The sequence below is a fragment of the Phalacrocorax aristotelis genome, chromosome 1, assembly GCF_949628215.1.
Source record: "Phalacrocorax aristotelis chromosome 1, bGulAri2.1, whole genome shotgun sequence".
Classification (NCBI taxonomy): Eukaryota; Metazoa; Chordata; class Aves; order Suliformes; family Phalacrocoracidae; genus Phalacrocorax; species Phalacrocorax aristotelis.
This window is the reverse complement of record NC_134276.1, coordinates 122088554-122103729: the sequence shown is the minus strand read 5'-3', so window position 1 is coordinate 122103729 and position 15176 is coordinate 122088554. Positions and strand designations below refer to the sequence as shown.

Genomic DNA, 15176 nt, shown 5'->3' with positions numbered 1-15176 from the left:
TCGGAGTTAACAAATAACTCTATATATACTGATCCTTCAGTGTGGCCTGTGTAAAAGACAGTGTGAAACCGTCAGAAGACCAGCAGCCCTTGTCATAAAGATAATCCATGCTCAACTTCTTCTGAATACACAGTGAAGTTCTAAAAGTACCTTGTTTTCAGTAGCATGCTTCTCTTTCTCTACTTTTGCAAGTGTTATTTCAAGATCATCAATATCCTTCTTGAGCTCAGAGCACTCATCTTCCAATTTTCTCTTCTTAGAAGTCAGTTCAGAATTCATCTCTTCCTCATCCTCAACCCTCTCCGTCAATTCTTTGACTTTGGCCTCCAGCTGAATCTTGGATTTAATCAACAAGTCACATCGTTCCTCGGCATCTGCCAGAGTGTCTTGTTCCTGGTGTGGCACAAGGAAAAGAACAACAATGACTGCCTGGCCCTTTTCCTTCCTTACTTGTCCCCTATCCTGGAAGTAGTCGGAGACCCTGATCCAATGCTACAGAGCAGCGTAAGGAAGATTTCCAGCTCCTGATCTCAGAAAAGAAGAAGGACAAGTAATTAACAGAGCAGGATGAGACAGTGGTGAGCATGACTAGTCACATATAAGACTACTTCCATATTAACTACCAAAGACAGTGCCTTGGACAGAACCTGTTAAGATTTGCATTGCTAGCCCACCTGGTTACGTGCTAGAACACGAGAATTTCTATCTGCTCTAATTTTTGGCAAGACTCTGACAAGACCAACAGCTTATTTTAATCGAACTAAACAGAACAGAACACTCTTCTCAGTAAACCTTTGAGTTTCAAAGAACATCTAATAACTATATGAATATATGTGTCTACTCACAGCTTGGAGCTGGAGAAGCAAATCATTTTTTTCCTGAACTAAAGACACTTGCTTTTCTTCAAGTTCCTTTCTCCTGGCTTCAGATTTTTCCAGGGCCTCCTTCAGTTTCAAGAACTCTTCCTTCATGTTGGCCATCTCCTTTTCAGTTTCCGCAGACTTCAGAAGAGGTTTGATCTTAAAGAAAAGCTTCATCCAGGGCCAGTTCTTCACAGCCATAAAAGCGCGGATGTTCCACTGAATTACAAGAAGGGCATCCCTGGTTTAAGAAAAAAGCAAACAAAATTCCCTAAAGCTTAGCCTGAATTGAGAAAGTGAGATTTTTTTTCATTCTCAGTCAATTTCATGGCTCTGTTCTCAGTAATACTAGGAACTTGTACTAGGTTCCAAGATATATAAGAAACTTCCTCTACCTCTTGATTTTCAGGGACATGAAAAATTTCCAAATCTGATTTTTACCAGAGCGACAGGCAACTAATATAGAGTTGCTATTATTTTTATCATACACCCACTTTAAACCTTTAATTTAGGGTTGGCTATAGCCTTAGGGACTGTACTAGTGACTCTATTCAACATATAATTAAATGGTAATTACTGTTATCTGCTAAGATTTAAGGGGTGCCTTCATACCTGCGCTCCACTATCTTCTGAAACTCAATCCGCATCAGTCTGCCACGTGCTCTTGCCTGGATCATCGTTAAGATTTTCGCAAGTCTCTCATCCCTCATTTCTTCTAGATGGCCCAAGAGACCAGCCTTGAAGAACACCTGGTACATGAACAGATGTCATTTCACCATAACAAATTATTTTATTCTGGAGTTACACAGACCTTACTGAAATAGTTCAGAAGACTGGTATTCTCATTGACACATTATCAGGTAAAAAGTATAGAGGGCCAAATACTACTTGCATCAGGGACTGCACTGTACAGCTCAGAAGTTGTTTTAAAACCAGGTCTCACCTCCCCAGTTTTGAATAGTCCAAACTATTTTACTGCCACAGTACTTTTCAGCTGCTGCATGGTTCAAAGCAGGTTAGCTGAACCACAACTCCCAACTCAGAGATTCCTGCTAGTGTGATCATGTCATAATTGCACATGGCCTCATTTCTGCATGGCCTGCAGCTGATCTTGTGGTCCATATATGTTTGAGTGTACCTATATTATATTAAATAAGCTATTGTTTTACTGGGGGGCATGGAGCATCAGCTGCTGCTGTATCCGCTTGTAGTGTTGCTGTAATAAAAGGTTTGTGGGAGCTTGAGCCAGAGAAATAAATTTCCTCTAGTACAGCTTAAAAATTAACATCACTTTGCTGCTACATTGCTGGTTCCTTGTATTATTAACTCACCATTAATCGCCACCACCAGAAACTGCATAATGTCCTATCTGCAAATTAGATATTAGATCCATCACTTTTCTCCTTAAATAAGCAGTGATGGTCTTTTCTTCTTACCTTGGTGTGTCCAAAACGATATTGGTTATGGTCAATATCTAAAGATGCCAGCAGTTTTTCAGCAGCTTTTCTGCTATCCACAAACTTATCCTCTGGGATTGCACCTGGATTCAGAATGCGGTACCTGTTAATAACAGAGGAGCAATGAGTAAAATTGGCCTAACTTCTGCTTTTTTTTTTTTTTTTTAATCTCCCCTCTGCCCCCCAAATTTTTTAAACAAGAAAAAAAATCACCTAGAGTGATATCTAACTTGGCATCTACACAGAAGCAAGAGCAGAATTCTGCCTTCTGTGTTCAGGTAAACTGAATGGAAAATAAACTTGAACGGAATAAAATACCTCCAAATAAAAATGAGAAGATATGCTTTGCTTATTTTGACTGATGGGTTAGGACAGGGGACAACATAGCTCTGCATTACCTTTGTTTAAAGTCAGCATAAAGCACCCTGTTTGGAAAACCCTTACGGCAAATCCGGATGCCTTCCAGGACACCATTACAGCGGAGCTGATGCAAGACAAGGAAAGCATCCATTGCACCTACAGGGGAAAAATAAGGCTAAATTAAATGGAGCATTTCCATAGAGCTTAATCTTCATTTCATCGATGGAATTGGAAAATGTGAGGTGTCACCTCCTGAAAGAGCAACACCATTGGATAAGGTAAACAATATAGACAGTATTTAAGTACAATCTGGTGACTTGAAAATAAGTATTGGGATGACATAGTTCAAATATATTAAAAATTTTGAGACTTTTGTGTTTTCCATACCTGGAGTTTTGGATTCATTTGGAATAATGCATCGTACAAAGTGAGGGGCTGTAGATCTTAGGTTAGTCATCAGCTTATTTAAATTTTCCTAGAACAGACATATTGAAAACACAAATAGCTTTAGTGGTTTAGTGGAATTCCAATCACTTATTTCTTTGGTTTGTTGATGTTAAGTTTATTAAGGTCATCTCTCTAAATAGTCTCCAAAAAGGTTATAAGCTTTCCAAAATTATTACAGAGAAATGTGTTCAAATAAACCAAAGTATGAATTAACTTTATTGTAGGAATCCACATCAGTTTTAGCAAAGTCTTAAGAAGACGTGGTTTACTCGCAACCCCAGAAACATGAGAAACAAGATGAACAGCAAGCAAGATGCAGTATCATGCTGCAGAACATTTCTGTAAAGCCAGCTACATTTTTGCCTGGTCACTTTCCTACTTAGAGAGGACCGTTCACCTTTCCCATCCGTTCCTCAAAAAGCTAGGTTTTTGTCCTCCTGGCCAAATGTTTTCCCTATATTGATCTTAATCAGACATCTCCCAGGCAGGCAGCAAGCTAGCTTGGAGGAAGCCAACCATTCGGTGTCTACCAGTGACCACCAAGCTCTGCAGAAAATGTTTTGTCTAGTAAGCAGAAAATAGAGACCATTAGAGGTGGAATATAATGTCATCAACATAACTGTTCAATCTGAAAATTTCAGCCAGTCAGGACCATAAATGAGACAACGTGAGCTGGGTACTTAGGAGCTCCTTGTGTGCTGGACAGTAGGTTTCTATTTGTGGATTATTAAATTACTGTCTGAATGAACCTTCAGCTATATTTACATTTCTTCAGCTGGTAAGATATAAGTCTTGATTTCCTGTGATTTCTCTTCATAAGGACTACCTCCAAAGAAGATAAAATGACACGGCAAGTGGGAGATAACTACTTCCTTCCTAGCTGAAGTTTACCTGCATTACAGCTTCCTCAATGTTACCCATAAGAAATAGTACTAATGGTAAATTACAGCCCCCATTTTTCCCCCAGGCATGATCCTAGCGACAGCTTCCACCAGTACCACATGCCAGTCCCAGTAGAAGGGAATTACTCAGGAAAAAAGAGGCTATATGCCACACCATTCAACAACTTTTGTTTTCTATGATTGCTGTAACCCTAGGATCCAATTACAAACAGTAATCTGATAAGGACTAGCAAATTACTTCTAATCGTTTCCTGTTCCAAAGACATACATGAAGTTGTAAGCCACAAAATAAGTTATAAAAGTTGTTCACAATATTTTGTGATACTTTCTCAAATAGAATAAAAAACACTTAATCTCCTGAATGCTCAGAGAAGATAAAATGGAGCAGCCCCTCACACACACGGTTTTAATAACAGTGTATTCACTTAGCCAAGGTCAATAACCCAGGTCCTGAATCAAAATCCAATGTTGGATTTCAATATCTTTTGTCCCTTACAATCCTTAACATTCCTCTTCAATGTATTGTCTTAACTCAAATCATCAGGTGGGGAGAGGTAAACAAACCTTGTGCAATGAGGACACTGTTTGAAAAGAAGCACCTTTCTTGCGTTTCTTTTCTCCACCCTGGTCAGCTAAGAAAAAAACAAGGGAAAAAATAAAGATCATAATCTCTATCTCAGTAAGGGGTGCAGGCAGGGCACGGGAGACAGATAAGCTGTTCTAATAATACAACTTGCTTTGAATGAAAGGCATAGCTAATGACTTCATGGCCCTGATCACTCAAGTATTACACAAAAACTTCTGAACATCGTGTGTTACATATCACAAGCCTGCAGCGCTCTGTCCATACTCAGGATTTTTGTCAAAGAGCACTGTAAGCTTTCTGGATTGCATTTTCATTTTAGATCTAGACAGCATCACTTGTTATGCGGAAAGTGCACAAATATGAATAAGGCATAAAAATAACTTTTAACAAAATTGTTTATAGTTCATTAAAAAGCCTGTAGGGTGAGATGATGTAGAAGAAGATAAAGCTAAAGAAAAGTAATGCTTATGGAAAATCTATACTCTACATTGTACTGTATAGACGCTGATTTTCATGTGTCTGCTATGCAGACACTGAACTTGTGCAAGTAGCATTTGCCTAGACTAGAGGGAAATTAATATTTGTAGTTTTAGATATAGTAGCTTTGCATCCCCTGAATTTTGCTTAAAGCTTCAGAGTCAAAATCACTCAGATCCTCCAAAGGGATGGCAGTTTCTGACATGACCTTTACAAAGTTTCACAAGAGCCAAACATGACCCAAAAATGTACAGCAATTGCTGTAGCTTTCTAAACACTGGCACATTAGATCATTCCCAGGAGGTCTGGCATTCTGTCACCTGTCAACAATAGTCAACATAAAAGGAGAAGTGAAGAGTGCAATGTACTTGATGCAATTATCCACAGCCTTTCCCCCTTTTGAAAGTGACACTGCCAAGACTGGAAGAGGCTAATCTGGACAGGCTGTTCTTTCCTCCTGACACTGACAAAAAGCAAGGTAGCATTTCTGACAGATAGGAATATCCACAGGCCGATAGGCAGTTAGTAACTTGCAAGAACTTGCTAGTGGCAGGATTTTTGCTATTTACATTCAGCTCCATCTCTTATTCACATTATGAAGTCTGCAGCCTCCTTGCTTCCTCAGAAAGTGTCTTATCATTCATGACAACAACATCTATAGAAATGAGGTTACTAACAAATAGGCTGTAAGTGATCGCAACTTCAGGACATGAGAGCTACATCTTTGTAATGAATGCCAGTATTATTTACTTAAGATCAGTCTTCTGGATGCTTGCTGCTTGTCTTCTCTTCTCACAAATAAAACAGTTTTGTGTAATGCATAGAGCTTAAATATGTCCTCAGACATACATTAGTCTTGTCAAACAAAACAAAAAAAAAACCCAACTGCTACCAAAAAGGAAAATGTATTGGCGAAATCTTCCACTTTGGCCTATGTGGAATGGTGTTCAGGTACCCTCAGTGTCTACTTGTGACTAATCCAACAAAATATTCCAAAACACTGTCTCAAACTTTGTATTTCTTATTTAATTCGGGGTGGCTAGCAAGGAGAACTACAGCATGGGAAACAAGAGCTCTTCTTTTCATAGGCATTTATGTACAAAGTTTTTTGTGCAACACTTGCCTGCATATCTGAACACTTGCATGCTCAAACTCAGGGTGTTCACAACACAGAGACTTCCTTGCCAAAATTGCTCAGAGGTATTACACATTCAAACTAGCTGAGTTATTGGCCTCCTTGGTATAACTGGCGAACTCCTACAGATACTATGCGCATATAAATAATTAGTCACTGTCCCATTTAGCATTGAGACAATTGTAGTTGGGAGAATTATTTTGCTTCTTAAATTCATTCCCAAGCACACATCCCAGAAATGAAAGAAAACCCATGTGAACCAATTCCACTTACCGCTGTCAGCGCCAACGTAGCTTTCAAACAAGCTTGCCAGGAGTTTGTTGGATGATTTTTGGAAAATACCTACTACAGTTTCATTAAGCGGGTCTTTGTTCTTCTCAAGCCACCCAATGATGTTATAGGGAACCTACAGCAAGATATTGAAAACAAACCAGTGTGTGCAAATGTTCCCCTTCAGGGCAGCCAGTAGTTCTTTATGGTTTGGCTTGAAGCAAATGACACCTAGTTTTTTATCACTTCCTCTCCAACTCTCTGCTTCCTATTTCCCAAAACTTTCTTACTAATAATTACCATCTGAATCCCACACACACCTTAAAACTACCTGATCCCTACATTTTCTCATGGACTCCATGTGGCCGGCTGTAGAGATACCACATGTCGGCAGTGTCCCAGGAACCCTACTAATGAGTGCTGAACTATAAAATGCACAAATAATACTTTCACTTCACAGCAGCATGCTACACTGGAATAACCAAGATTTTCTGTCAGAAATTCAATTATTAAAAATCTAACTCCTGGACTTTGCCATAGCTTTGTTTAGTGGGAAAGTGTGTTCCATTATTAGTACCACAAGGGGATAGAAATCAAATTTTCTTTGCTGAATACATTAACAACTGTGGACAAAGAGCAAGATGGACATTATTTCTCTGAATAAATACAAAATTTACTTAACATTCAATTATAATTTGAAATTAACAGCATCAGGTAGGTTCCAGCTTTGCTGTGCTGAGGCTTCATATCAACTCTAGTTTGATAAAAAATGTCCTGTGTCCCTCTCAAATTCTTTCTGCCCATCTGGTCTGAAAACAGAGCTCTGAAACTGGGCAAGTTTTGGCTCGGGTATCACAATACTGTATTGTATTCCCATTCATCCCACCATGAAGGTTAACACAGCAGAATTAACCCAATTCCCTTGGTTATTTCGACACGCTGGTCCCAATGTGAATAAAAACTGATGGCAAATAATTTTGTCTTGGAGTCTGGTAGCATCTTGCTGTGTTGCAATTCTTGTGCAGAGAGAGTAGATATCTGCTTTCACTCCTCACTCTTCCTTTCTTCCCCTCTTCTTCCTTCCCACCCTTCCTTTTTGTGCGCTATGGGCCAAAGCCCACCTGGAAGACCTCTAATACAAAGTCTACCTGCCAGCAGAGGAACTTACTGCACCAGCATAATGAAGAAGTTCAAAGTGAGCTTCGTATTTCCTTTTCTTATCAGGCCTGGGCTTCTGTAAATTAGGTGACTTGCCAAGATGATTGTCGTAGAGTTTGGCTTTGAATGTCATATCTGTAGCTTTCGGGAACATACATTCCTCTTCAAGGATAGACAGGATTCCCAATGGCTGTGGATTTAAGAACACGTTTGTTGGAAAATGCTTAGGCTGCCTGCTTTCAGTAGCTGTGCAGCCTTTAATTTTGATCTGATGGAATTTTAAGCCTGAAAAATTTCTTCTCATCCTGAGGCGGAAGCCTTTGACTATTCTGTTAAGACAGTAACTACACCTTTGACTACTCAATGTGTCACTTCTGCCTCAGGAAGCTTTATGATGAAAGGGTTTGATTTACTTTTCAAGGCAGTTGGACCAACCAGAATTTTATTATTCATGTCTCAGGAAAAGATGAGCTAACTTCCTAGCACTAGACAGATTGTTTGAGGGACTAGGATCATGCGCAGATATCCTACCCCTAAAGAAGAAAGTGATCAAGCAGAAGAGCACTTAATAATCAGCCTTTCTACTCCAGTTGTTCTAGATGTCCCGTGAATGCAGGACTAAGATTTTCATTTTTCCTCACAGATCAGCAGGGTTAGATGCCATGCTATAGGAGATGACAAAAAGAGAGAGATAGCAAGGGACAGCTGTCCCCACCAGGACCACATTATACTCCCAAAGAAGAGAAAAGGAAAGGCATATCTCATTCAGGGAAGTGGTGAGAGGGAAGCAATTGTTCCAAGCTAGGAAGAGCATGAAGTACTTTGCACATCAACATGTAATGTAATAAACAGGAGCCTCACAGGCAGAGGTACAGGACATGTGACTGCAACACAGCATTTCCCCTGAAAAGCTGACAAATAAGTTAATGTTAAGCATATGTCGAACAAAGTAAATGGAAAAACAGTAGGGACAGAGGAAGACAAAAGTAAAAACTGAGGAAGATTATATAGCCATACAAATTAACAGTTACAGCTTGTGGTTACTGTTGGCTCTGTAAGGCAAACTTACAGAAGTCAAACTAGGTAGCCACAAATGCTGCAAATATTGATTTTTCTTTGATTCTTTATTGCATGTAGAAAGGCAAGAAACTTGTTCTGCTCTTTATCCTATTCTGTTCATTGGGACTTGAGGACATCTCCAAGGAAGCATCATGAATAAAACCCATTCAGTAAATACACCTTAGTACTCCTGTACATACCTTCTCAATTAGATCAATGCAGGCCTGCAGGTCCATGCCAAAATCAATGAATACCCATTCAATGCCTTCCTTCTTATACTCTTCTTGCTCCAGGACAAACATGTGATGATTGAAAAACTGTTGCAGTTTCTCATTAGTGTAATTGATGCAGAGTTGCTCAAAGCTGTTAAACTGCAGAAGGATATGAAAAAAGAAGCATTTGCACCACAGTTAACTATGTTAAGAGCTTGGTGGAACAGCAAGAAGGAAACTGTTTACATCTAAAACCTAAACAGTAGCTGGTTGAGAAACTACTGAACTGTTGTCCTCTGGAATGTGAGGATGCCCAGATTTGGCATTTTACCCATTTGGATATTGGGCATCTCAGGATTCATGAGCCTTTCTGTCAGCAGCATGCCACACCATCCCTGCAAAGTAAAGCCAACGCACTCTTTGCTCTGCTGTGTACAGAGAGCAGCACATAGCAGCAACAGCATTAAGTATTTATCTTCAGGAATGGATCCTGAGAAACTGAAGCTGTGATGTGCTTTTCTCACATACATGTGTTTACAATGATGATAGAATCACAGAACAGCCCAAGTTGGAAGGGACCTCGAAAGATCATCTGGTCCCTTTCGTGGGAAAGGGAGCCTAGATGAGATTATCTAGCACCCTGCCAAGTCACATCTTGAAAATCTCCAGTGATGGGGGCTCTACCAAGTCCCTGGGGATGTGATTCTAGTGAATGATTGTTCTCACTGTAAAAAATTTCTTTCTTATATTGAGATGAAGATATATACTTTATATTGAGATACAAACAGGAAGAAATATTATACTCTATAGAAGATTCTTTCTCTCAGAGAGAAAGAGTGGGAACAACACATTCTCCTAAAACACAGCCCAAAGCATGTGAGATGTTGTCTTTGTTAAAAGTTGCCCCACTCTTCCTCCTCAGGAATGATTAGCATGTCCAGCTGTGCTAAATGCTGAGTGTTTTCTATATCTATTAATGGAAAAACCTTGTAAAATCATATACATTATTTGCTTTACAGCTTTCTCAGTACTTTGTCTTCTCTTCATGTAGAAAAAGAAACACGCCCCAAGACCATCGCTTGGTATCTTTTATGTCCTTCCACCAAGTCCTTGCACATTAATACTCACATCAAAGATTTCAAACCCAGCAATATCCAGGACTCCAATGAAGAACTGTCTTGGCAGCTTAGTGTCCAAGGTCTTGTTGATACGGACCACCAGCCATTTGAACATTCGATCATACACTGCCTTAGATAAGGCTCCAACAGCATACAAAACCTAAAACACATGTTTTAAAATACCACTGTGTGGAACAGAATTCACTGTGGAATTCAGTGCAGTAGCCTGTTTCAATCCCTACTTATCATTTAAATGAAATTTCACAATGGTTCTCATAATCACCAAGGCATACTTAATACAACACAGAGTTTCTCCTATTATCTATGTTGAATTTTCTTCAAACTGTTGTTGTGTAAATGTATGTATACTAACACAGACATAAAGTGCTAGTAAAGTACCTCTTGGAGAAACAGCTGGACAGCAAGTTGCAAATGTTTTAATCCCTTACATTTCTGTGGAAGTTAGGTACCAGAAAGCTCATGGGCCAGATGCCAGCCATGATGTCCAGAGCTACTGCCAGAACAGGGGACGTCTGTGCTCAAGTTGCTCATTGCCATTTGCTTCTAATTTTTGAGGGGTGCTATGGCATAAGCAGGCAATAAGAAAAGTCTGTCAAAAGTCTCTTCTTTAGCGTATGCGCAAGTACCCCCATATGGTAGACCTCTCTCCAGCAGTTTTCTAGTTTCTGAGCCTGTACCGCAGCCTGTCTTCAAACAACAATTTTTACTGTAACCAAAATGCTGCAGTATCTTCTACAATACTGCTACAGCTGCAGCAGTGTTAACCCAAGGACTTTTGTTTCCTAAATTAAGACATACCTTTAAGTGGATATTGCCTTTAGCTGATTGAGGTCACACAGAGCTTAAAATTACATGAATAATGAATGAGTGATGAGTGAATAAATAATCCATGACTTAACTCTTCTAGGTAACTATTCTCATCCAGAATTAGAGATCAATCCTCATGTGGTTTTACTGCACCTGGTTTCCTTGTGTGGCTGCTACTAACAGATCAGAAAAACAATCCTATCAAAGGCACTGCCAGCCACTATTCCTTTGTCAGTTTTTTCACCAGTTTCCCGTACTTTCACTGTCTATTCCCCCAAGTTTGGGGATATAAAATAAGAACAGGTACTAGAGGTACATGTTAATATTTCTAGCAGCTGTCTGTCTCTCTGAAATGTTACAGATGAATCCTCAAGGCTTGCCCTGAAATCTTCTCCTTACCTGTTCAACACTTTGACCTTTGGTCACATACTCGTTGCCAACTTTCACTCTAGGGTGCAATAAGCCCTTAACCAAATCAGAGGAGTTGATTCCCATTAGGTAGGCAGCTTTGTCAGCACCTGATCAAGAGAAACAAGGTTTCAGCTGGTTTTGAACTTCTACATGGGAACAGGCCTAATCAAGAAAAAAAATATAATGTACATCCACTTTAAAAGAGAAACTGGATAAAGAACTTGTTCTTTTAATCATTTGTGTTAGGTGTGCCTGTTCTCTCCCTTGTGGTAGAGAAGGTCATCTAGCTGCCTTAGACCCCAACTGCTACAAGCATGACACTTGAGAAACTCTTCAGGGAAAAGGACATATCTCCGGGTTATAGACAGCTTCTCCTGATTATAGACTGGTTATAGACAGTTTCAGGTGCAAGAAGAAGTAAAGAAGCAAGACCTGAAGACATGAAAGAGAAAGATAAGGCAAGAACTTTTTGCAACCATTTTGTTCAAATGGTAACAAAAATGGAATTTCATTGGTTGCTCTGACTGTGTCTATTCATCTTCTGATAAGTAAGGCTGCCCACCACTGAACAAGCTACTGCTACAAATAAAGCACAGCTCTCCTTGCTGAGCAGGAGCTACATTCTGCAAGATCAAAGCAAACAGGCTGCTTCTTCCTCAACACAGCGCATGACACATGCCAGACTTTTGAAGGTAAAGAGTAATTTTAGGTGATACTCTTACTTTCAGTGCCATCAGCCTCTGCCTGCTCTTCTCTGGGTCTTTGTTTGAATTTCATGTTCCCAAAGTGCATGATGGCACCTGTGAGCTTGTAGGAACCATACTTCTCATCGGGCACAAATCCCAAGATGTCCATGGCTTGCTGAGAAAAGAAAACAGGTATTCTGTTTCTTCCCTATTCAAAAGCAATGGCATTTTGCAGCCCTGTAATGCATGGCAAATGTTAGTAACCTTTGCATGGCAGATATTACTAACCTACCAAGGGGTGTTATCTCACAAAGCAGCCACTGGAACACCCTGAAGACCCATCAGTGGCTGGGGAGCAGGAGGAGAACTCCCTTTATCTAGCATTTTATATACCAAAATTATAAGAACATTGAGCCTGTGAGCATTACGTGGAGTAAGGCCAGACCAAAGGTATAATAGTTTATCAGGCCTTGTGCTTCATAGTATGAATGCATTTAAGACCCATTTCACAGAATGGTAGGGGCTGGAAGGGACCCCTGGAGATCATCTCATCCGAACCCCCTGCTTGAGCAGGTACGCTAAGAGCAGGTGTACCTGCTTTCACTTTAATCCAGTAGTTTCGGTGACAGTAGTTAGGCTCCTGCTAGCACTTTTCCTCCCCACATGCACCTAATCTATGAAGCACAAAGTCAAATCAATACAGGCTTACGTCTGTTGCCATCAATTCTTCTCCATCATCCAAGTTGTCCACTGTAACTACTCCTTGTGAGCAAAAGTGGTAGTCATATGGGTTGGTAGATACCAGTAGCATATCTGTAAAAGAACTGCCAAGGTCAAAGCTTCCATCCATTCAGGATATCCCCCAAAAAATGGAGATCGAAAGATCAACTCTGAGGTACATTTGTCTCTGCACAACTGTGTGTAAAGATGTTTTCTGGTTGTTTGTTTTGTTCTGTTTTGCAACTGCAGGGCAGCAGCCAACTCTTTTATTCTACTATTCCAGTCTGAAGAGTTAGAGAAAGTGTGAATAAAAAGAGCATGGGAATACTGCATACACTCCATTAAGCATGTTTTGCAGTATAGTGAGTTCATAATTTCCCATACAACCCTACTTTCTGCCTTGCATGCTTCTAGAGGTAAAAATCCCATCTGAGTACAGAGGAGAAAAAGCTTTTGGTATGATCCAAGACAGGGACAATGGGCATGGTTCCCTTCTTTTATAATAGACTCACAAAATAGCAACTTCCAGGACTCTTTGCAGAAGACGCTTGGCTTTTGATGAACAGAAGTCTGAATATAGCTCTCTTTCTCTCCTCTTTTCTTTTTCTTTACATCAAAACCCAAAAGTGGCGTTGTTTTCTAGAAAGCTAACTGGCTCCAAAACTATAGGGAGAGTCCCGCTTCCCTAAATCAACAGAAAGTTTCACCCTCATTCAGCAGACCAAGATTTGGTCCAGATTTCAATCTTTTATATACATACACACATAGCTACATGTCTAATTATGTATATAGGTAAATATATGTATGCCTATCAATATATGTGTATATAAAATCATATTCTCTATAAGCCTGTCTTACTTTGCTAAGTAGTCATTATATTAGATATTAATTCATTTACATTTATGGTTTTCAGTATTTATGTTTATCTATATTTATACTTATCTATATTTAGATAAGTATGCATTTATATGGAAATGCATACATTTCTTGTCTACAAAACAGAAGTCCCCATTGGTTTCAGTCTCTTCAAGAGCCTGCAGATATGTTCTTGCTGGTCAAAAAGGTGTGTGCTGTTGTATAGACAGACAGTTTATGAGAAAGAGCATACTTTCCCAGCACAGGGATTCACACAGGAATCTCAGTGCAATGCTTCCTTGAAATCTTCCCTGTAATCATCATTAATTAGGCCACGTAAAAGCTAAGAGGGTTAGGGACTTCATCACGCACTGTCAGGATAATAAGACTTCAAAACAGATGACGATTGCTATGGCTTAGTAGAAGTTTAGTGGAGCAATAAAGTGACTCTTCAATTTATGTTATAAAATGTGTTCCTTCAAAGCACAAATTAAAATCAGCAAGCCACATCACTTAAATAACTAGTGAAGGTTTTATTCAAAGCATTAGGAGATGGGAGCAGAGAGACCTCATCTGCTCTCTGCTCTTCTCCGGCAGGTCTATGGGACTGCATTTACCCAGGGGAAGGTTGAAAGGGACAATTGCCACATAATCACCAGCAGGGAGTTTTGCATATATTTGCCAGGATGCTTGTTTTGGTACGTGGGGCAGAAAGAGGAAACTAGCTTTTCTTCACGGACCTATAAGCAAATCTCCTCATATGTGAAGATCTGGGTAATTAAAGTTTTATCACCACAAATTCTGTGGAGTTGTAGCATTTTCCAGATGTTTCGAGACCTTGGATAACACAAACAGAGTGTGACCTTTTTCGCCTTTATAATGCTATGTTTTAAAAGTCCTGTCTGAGCCTCATTCCCTTTAGACTAATCTGTAACTTCACCTCACTTTATAGGGTACCTGAATCAATATATCAGAGAAAAATGGTTTCTGTTGCTGCCATTGGAACAGCATCTTTAAAAGCATGTATTTGACAGTGGAAGTTCACTTTCATCAAGTCAAAGCGTAAGGGCCTTTCTGCACACGGGTTTACCATCTGCCCTCCTCAGCCACTGCCTGTTCAGCTGAAGGTTGGTTCTTAAAAGCTGTGGATCTACTTAATGCTTACCCAGTAACTCTGGTTTCTTTCCTGACAGGATTTGGTAGAAGATGTGATAGTCTCTTTCACCCGGTTGCTGGAAAATCACTCGGGATTTCTCCAGTAAATCTAGTCGCACAAAAGAAAATTCAGTGAGAAAGGCTCTCCAAGCTTTCAGATGAGCAATTGTATTTTTAAAAAGGAGAGAGTTTGCTGCTTACAAATCTCAATATCAGCAGATGACAGCTTGCCTGTGGTTCCAAAATGGATTCGGATAAATTTACCCTAATTCACACAGAAGAATTTTCTAATTAGTGCATATAATATACACAGAGGGAAAAAAAGGATGCTGCTTAAAGGCAATCATTTGGCCCAAAGAATCAGTTTATGCTGACTCCTTGGCTTTGCACAGACAGATTTTCAATGAGAAATATCAAACAATGATATTACACTTTTCCAAGCCTAAATCTGAACATACAGCTATGTAATCAGCTTGTGGG

General features: G+C 39.7%; 1 protein-coding gene across 2 annotated transcripts in view; it reads right to left on the bottom strand.

Moving 5' to 3' along the window:
* The window catches only part of MYH15 (myosin heavy chain 15), a 48100-nt gene that overhangs the window by 23186 nt on the left and 9738 nt on the right, over positions 1–15176 (bottom strand). For both annotated transcript variants that reach the window (XM_075104062.1, XM_075104071.1), the window contains exons 9-24: positions 14898–14961; positions 14707–14805; positions 12676–12779; positions 12003–12141; positions 11269–11387; positions 10052–10201; positions 8912–9082; positions 7663–7842; positions 6498–6630; positions 4591–4658; positions 3065–3152; positions 2716–2833; positions 2297–2420; positions 1473–1609; positions 846–1101; positions 151–393 (exon numbers count right to left, since the gene is read on the bottom strand). In XM_075104062.1, coding sequence (XP_074960163.1) covers positions 151–393; positions 846–1101; positions 1473–1609; positions 2297–2420; positions 2716–2833; positions 3065–3152; positions 4591–4658; positions 6498–6630; positions 7663–7842; positions 8912–9082; positions 10052–10201; positions 11269–11387; positions 12003–12141; positions 12676–12779; positions 14707–14805; positions 14898–14961 — 2193 coding nt within the window. The remainder of the gene's footprint in view (positions 1–150; positions 394–845; positions 1102–1472; positions 1610–2296; positions 2421–2715; positions 2834–3064; positions 3153–4590; positions 4659–6497; positions 6631–7662; positions 7843–8911; positions 9083–10051; positions 10202–11268; positions 11388–12002; positions 12142–12675; positions 12780–14706; positions 14806–14897; positions 14962–15176) is intronic.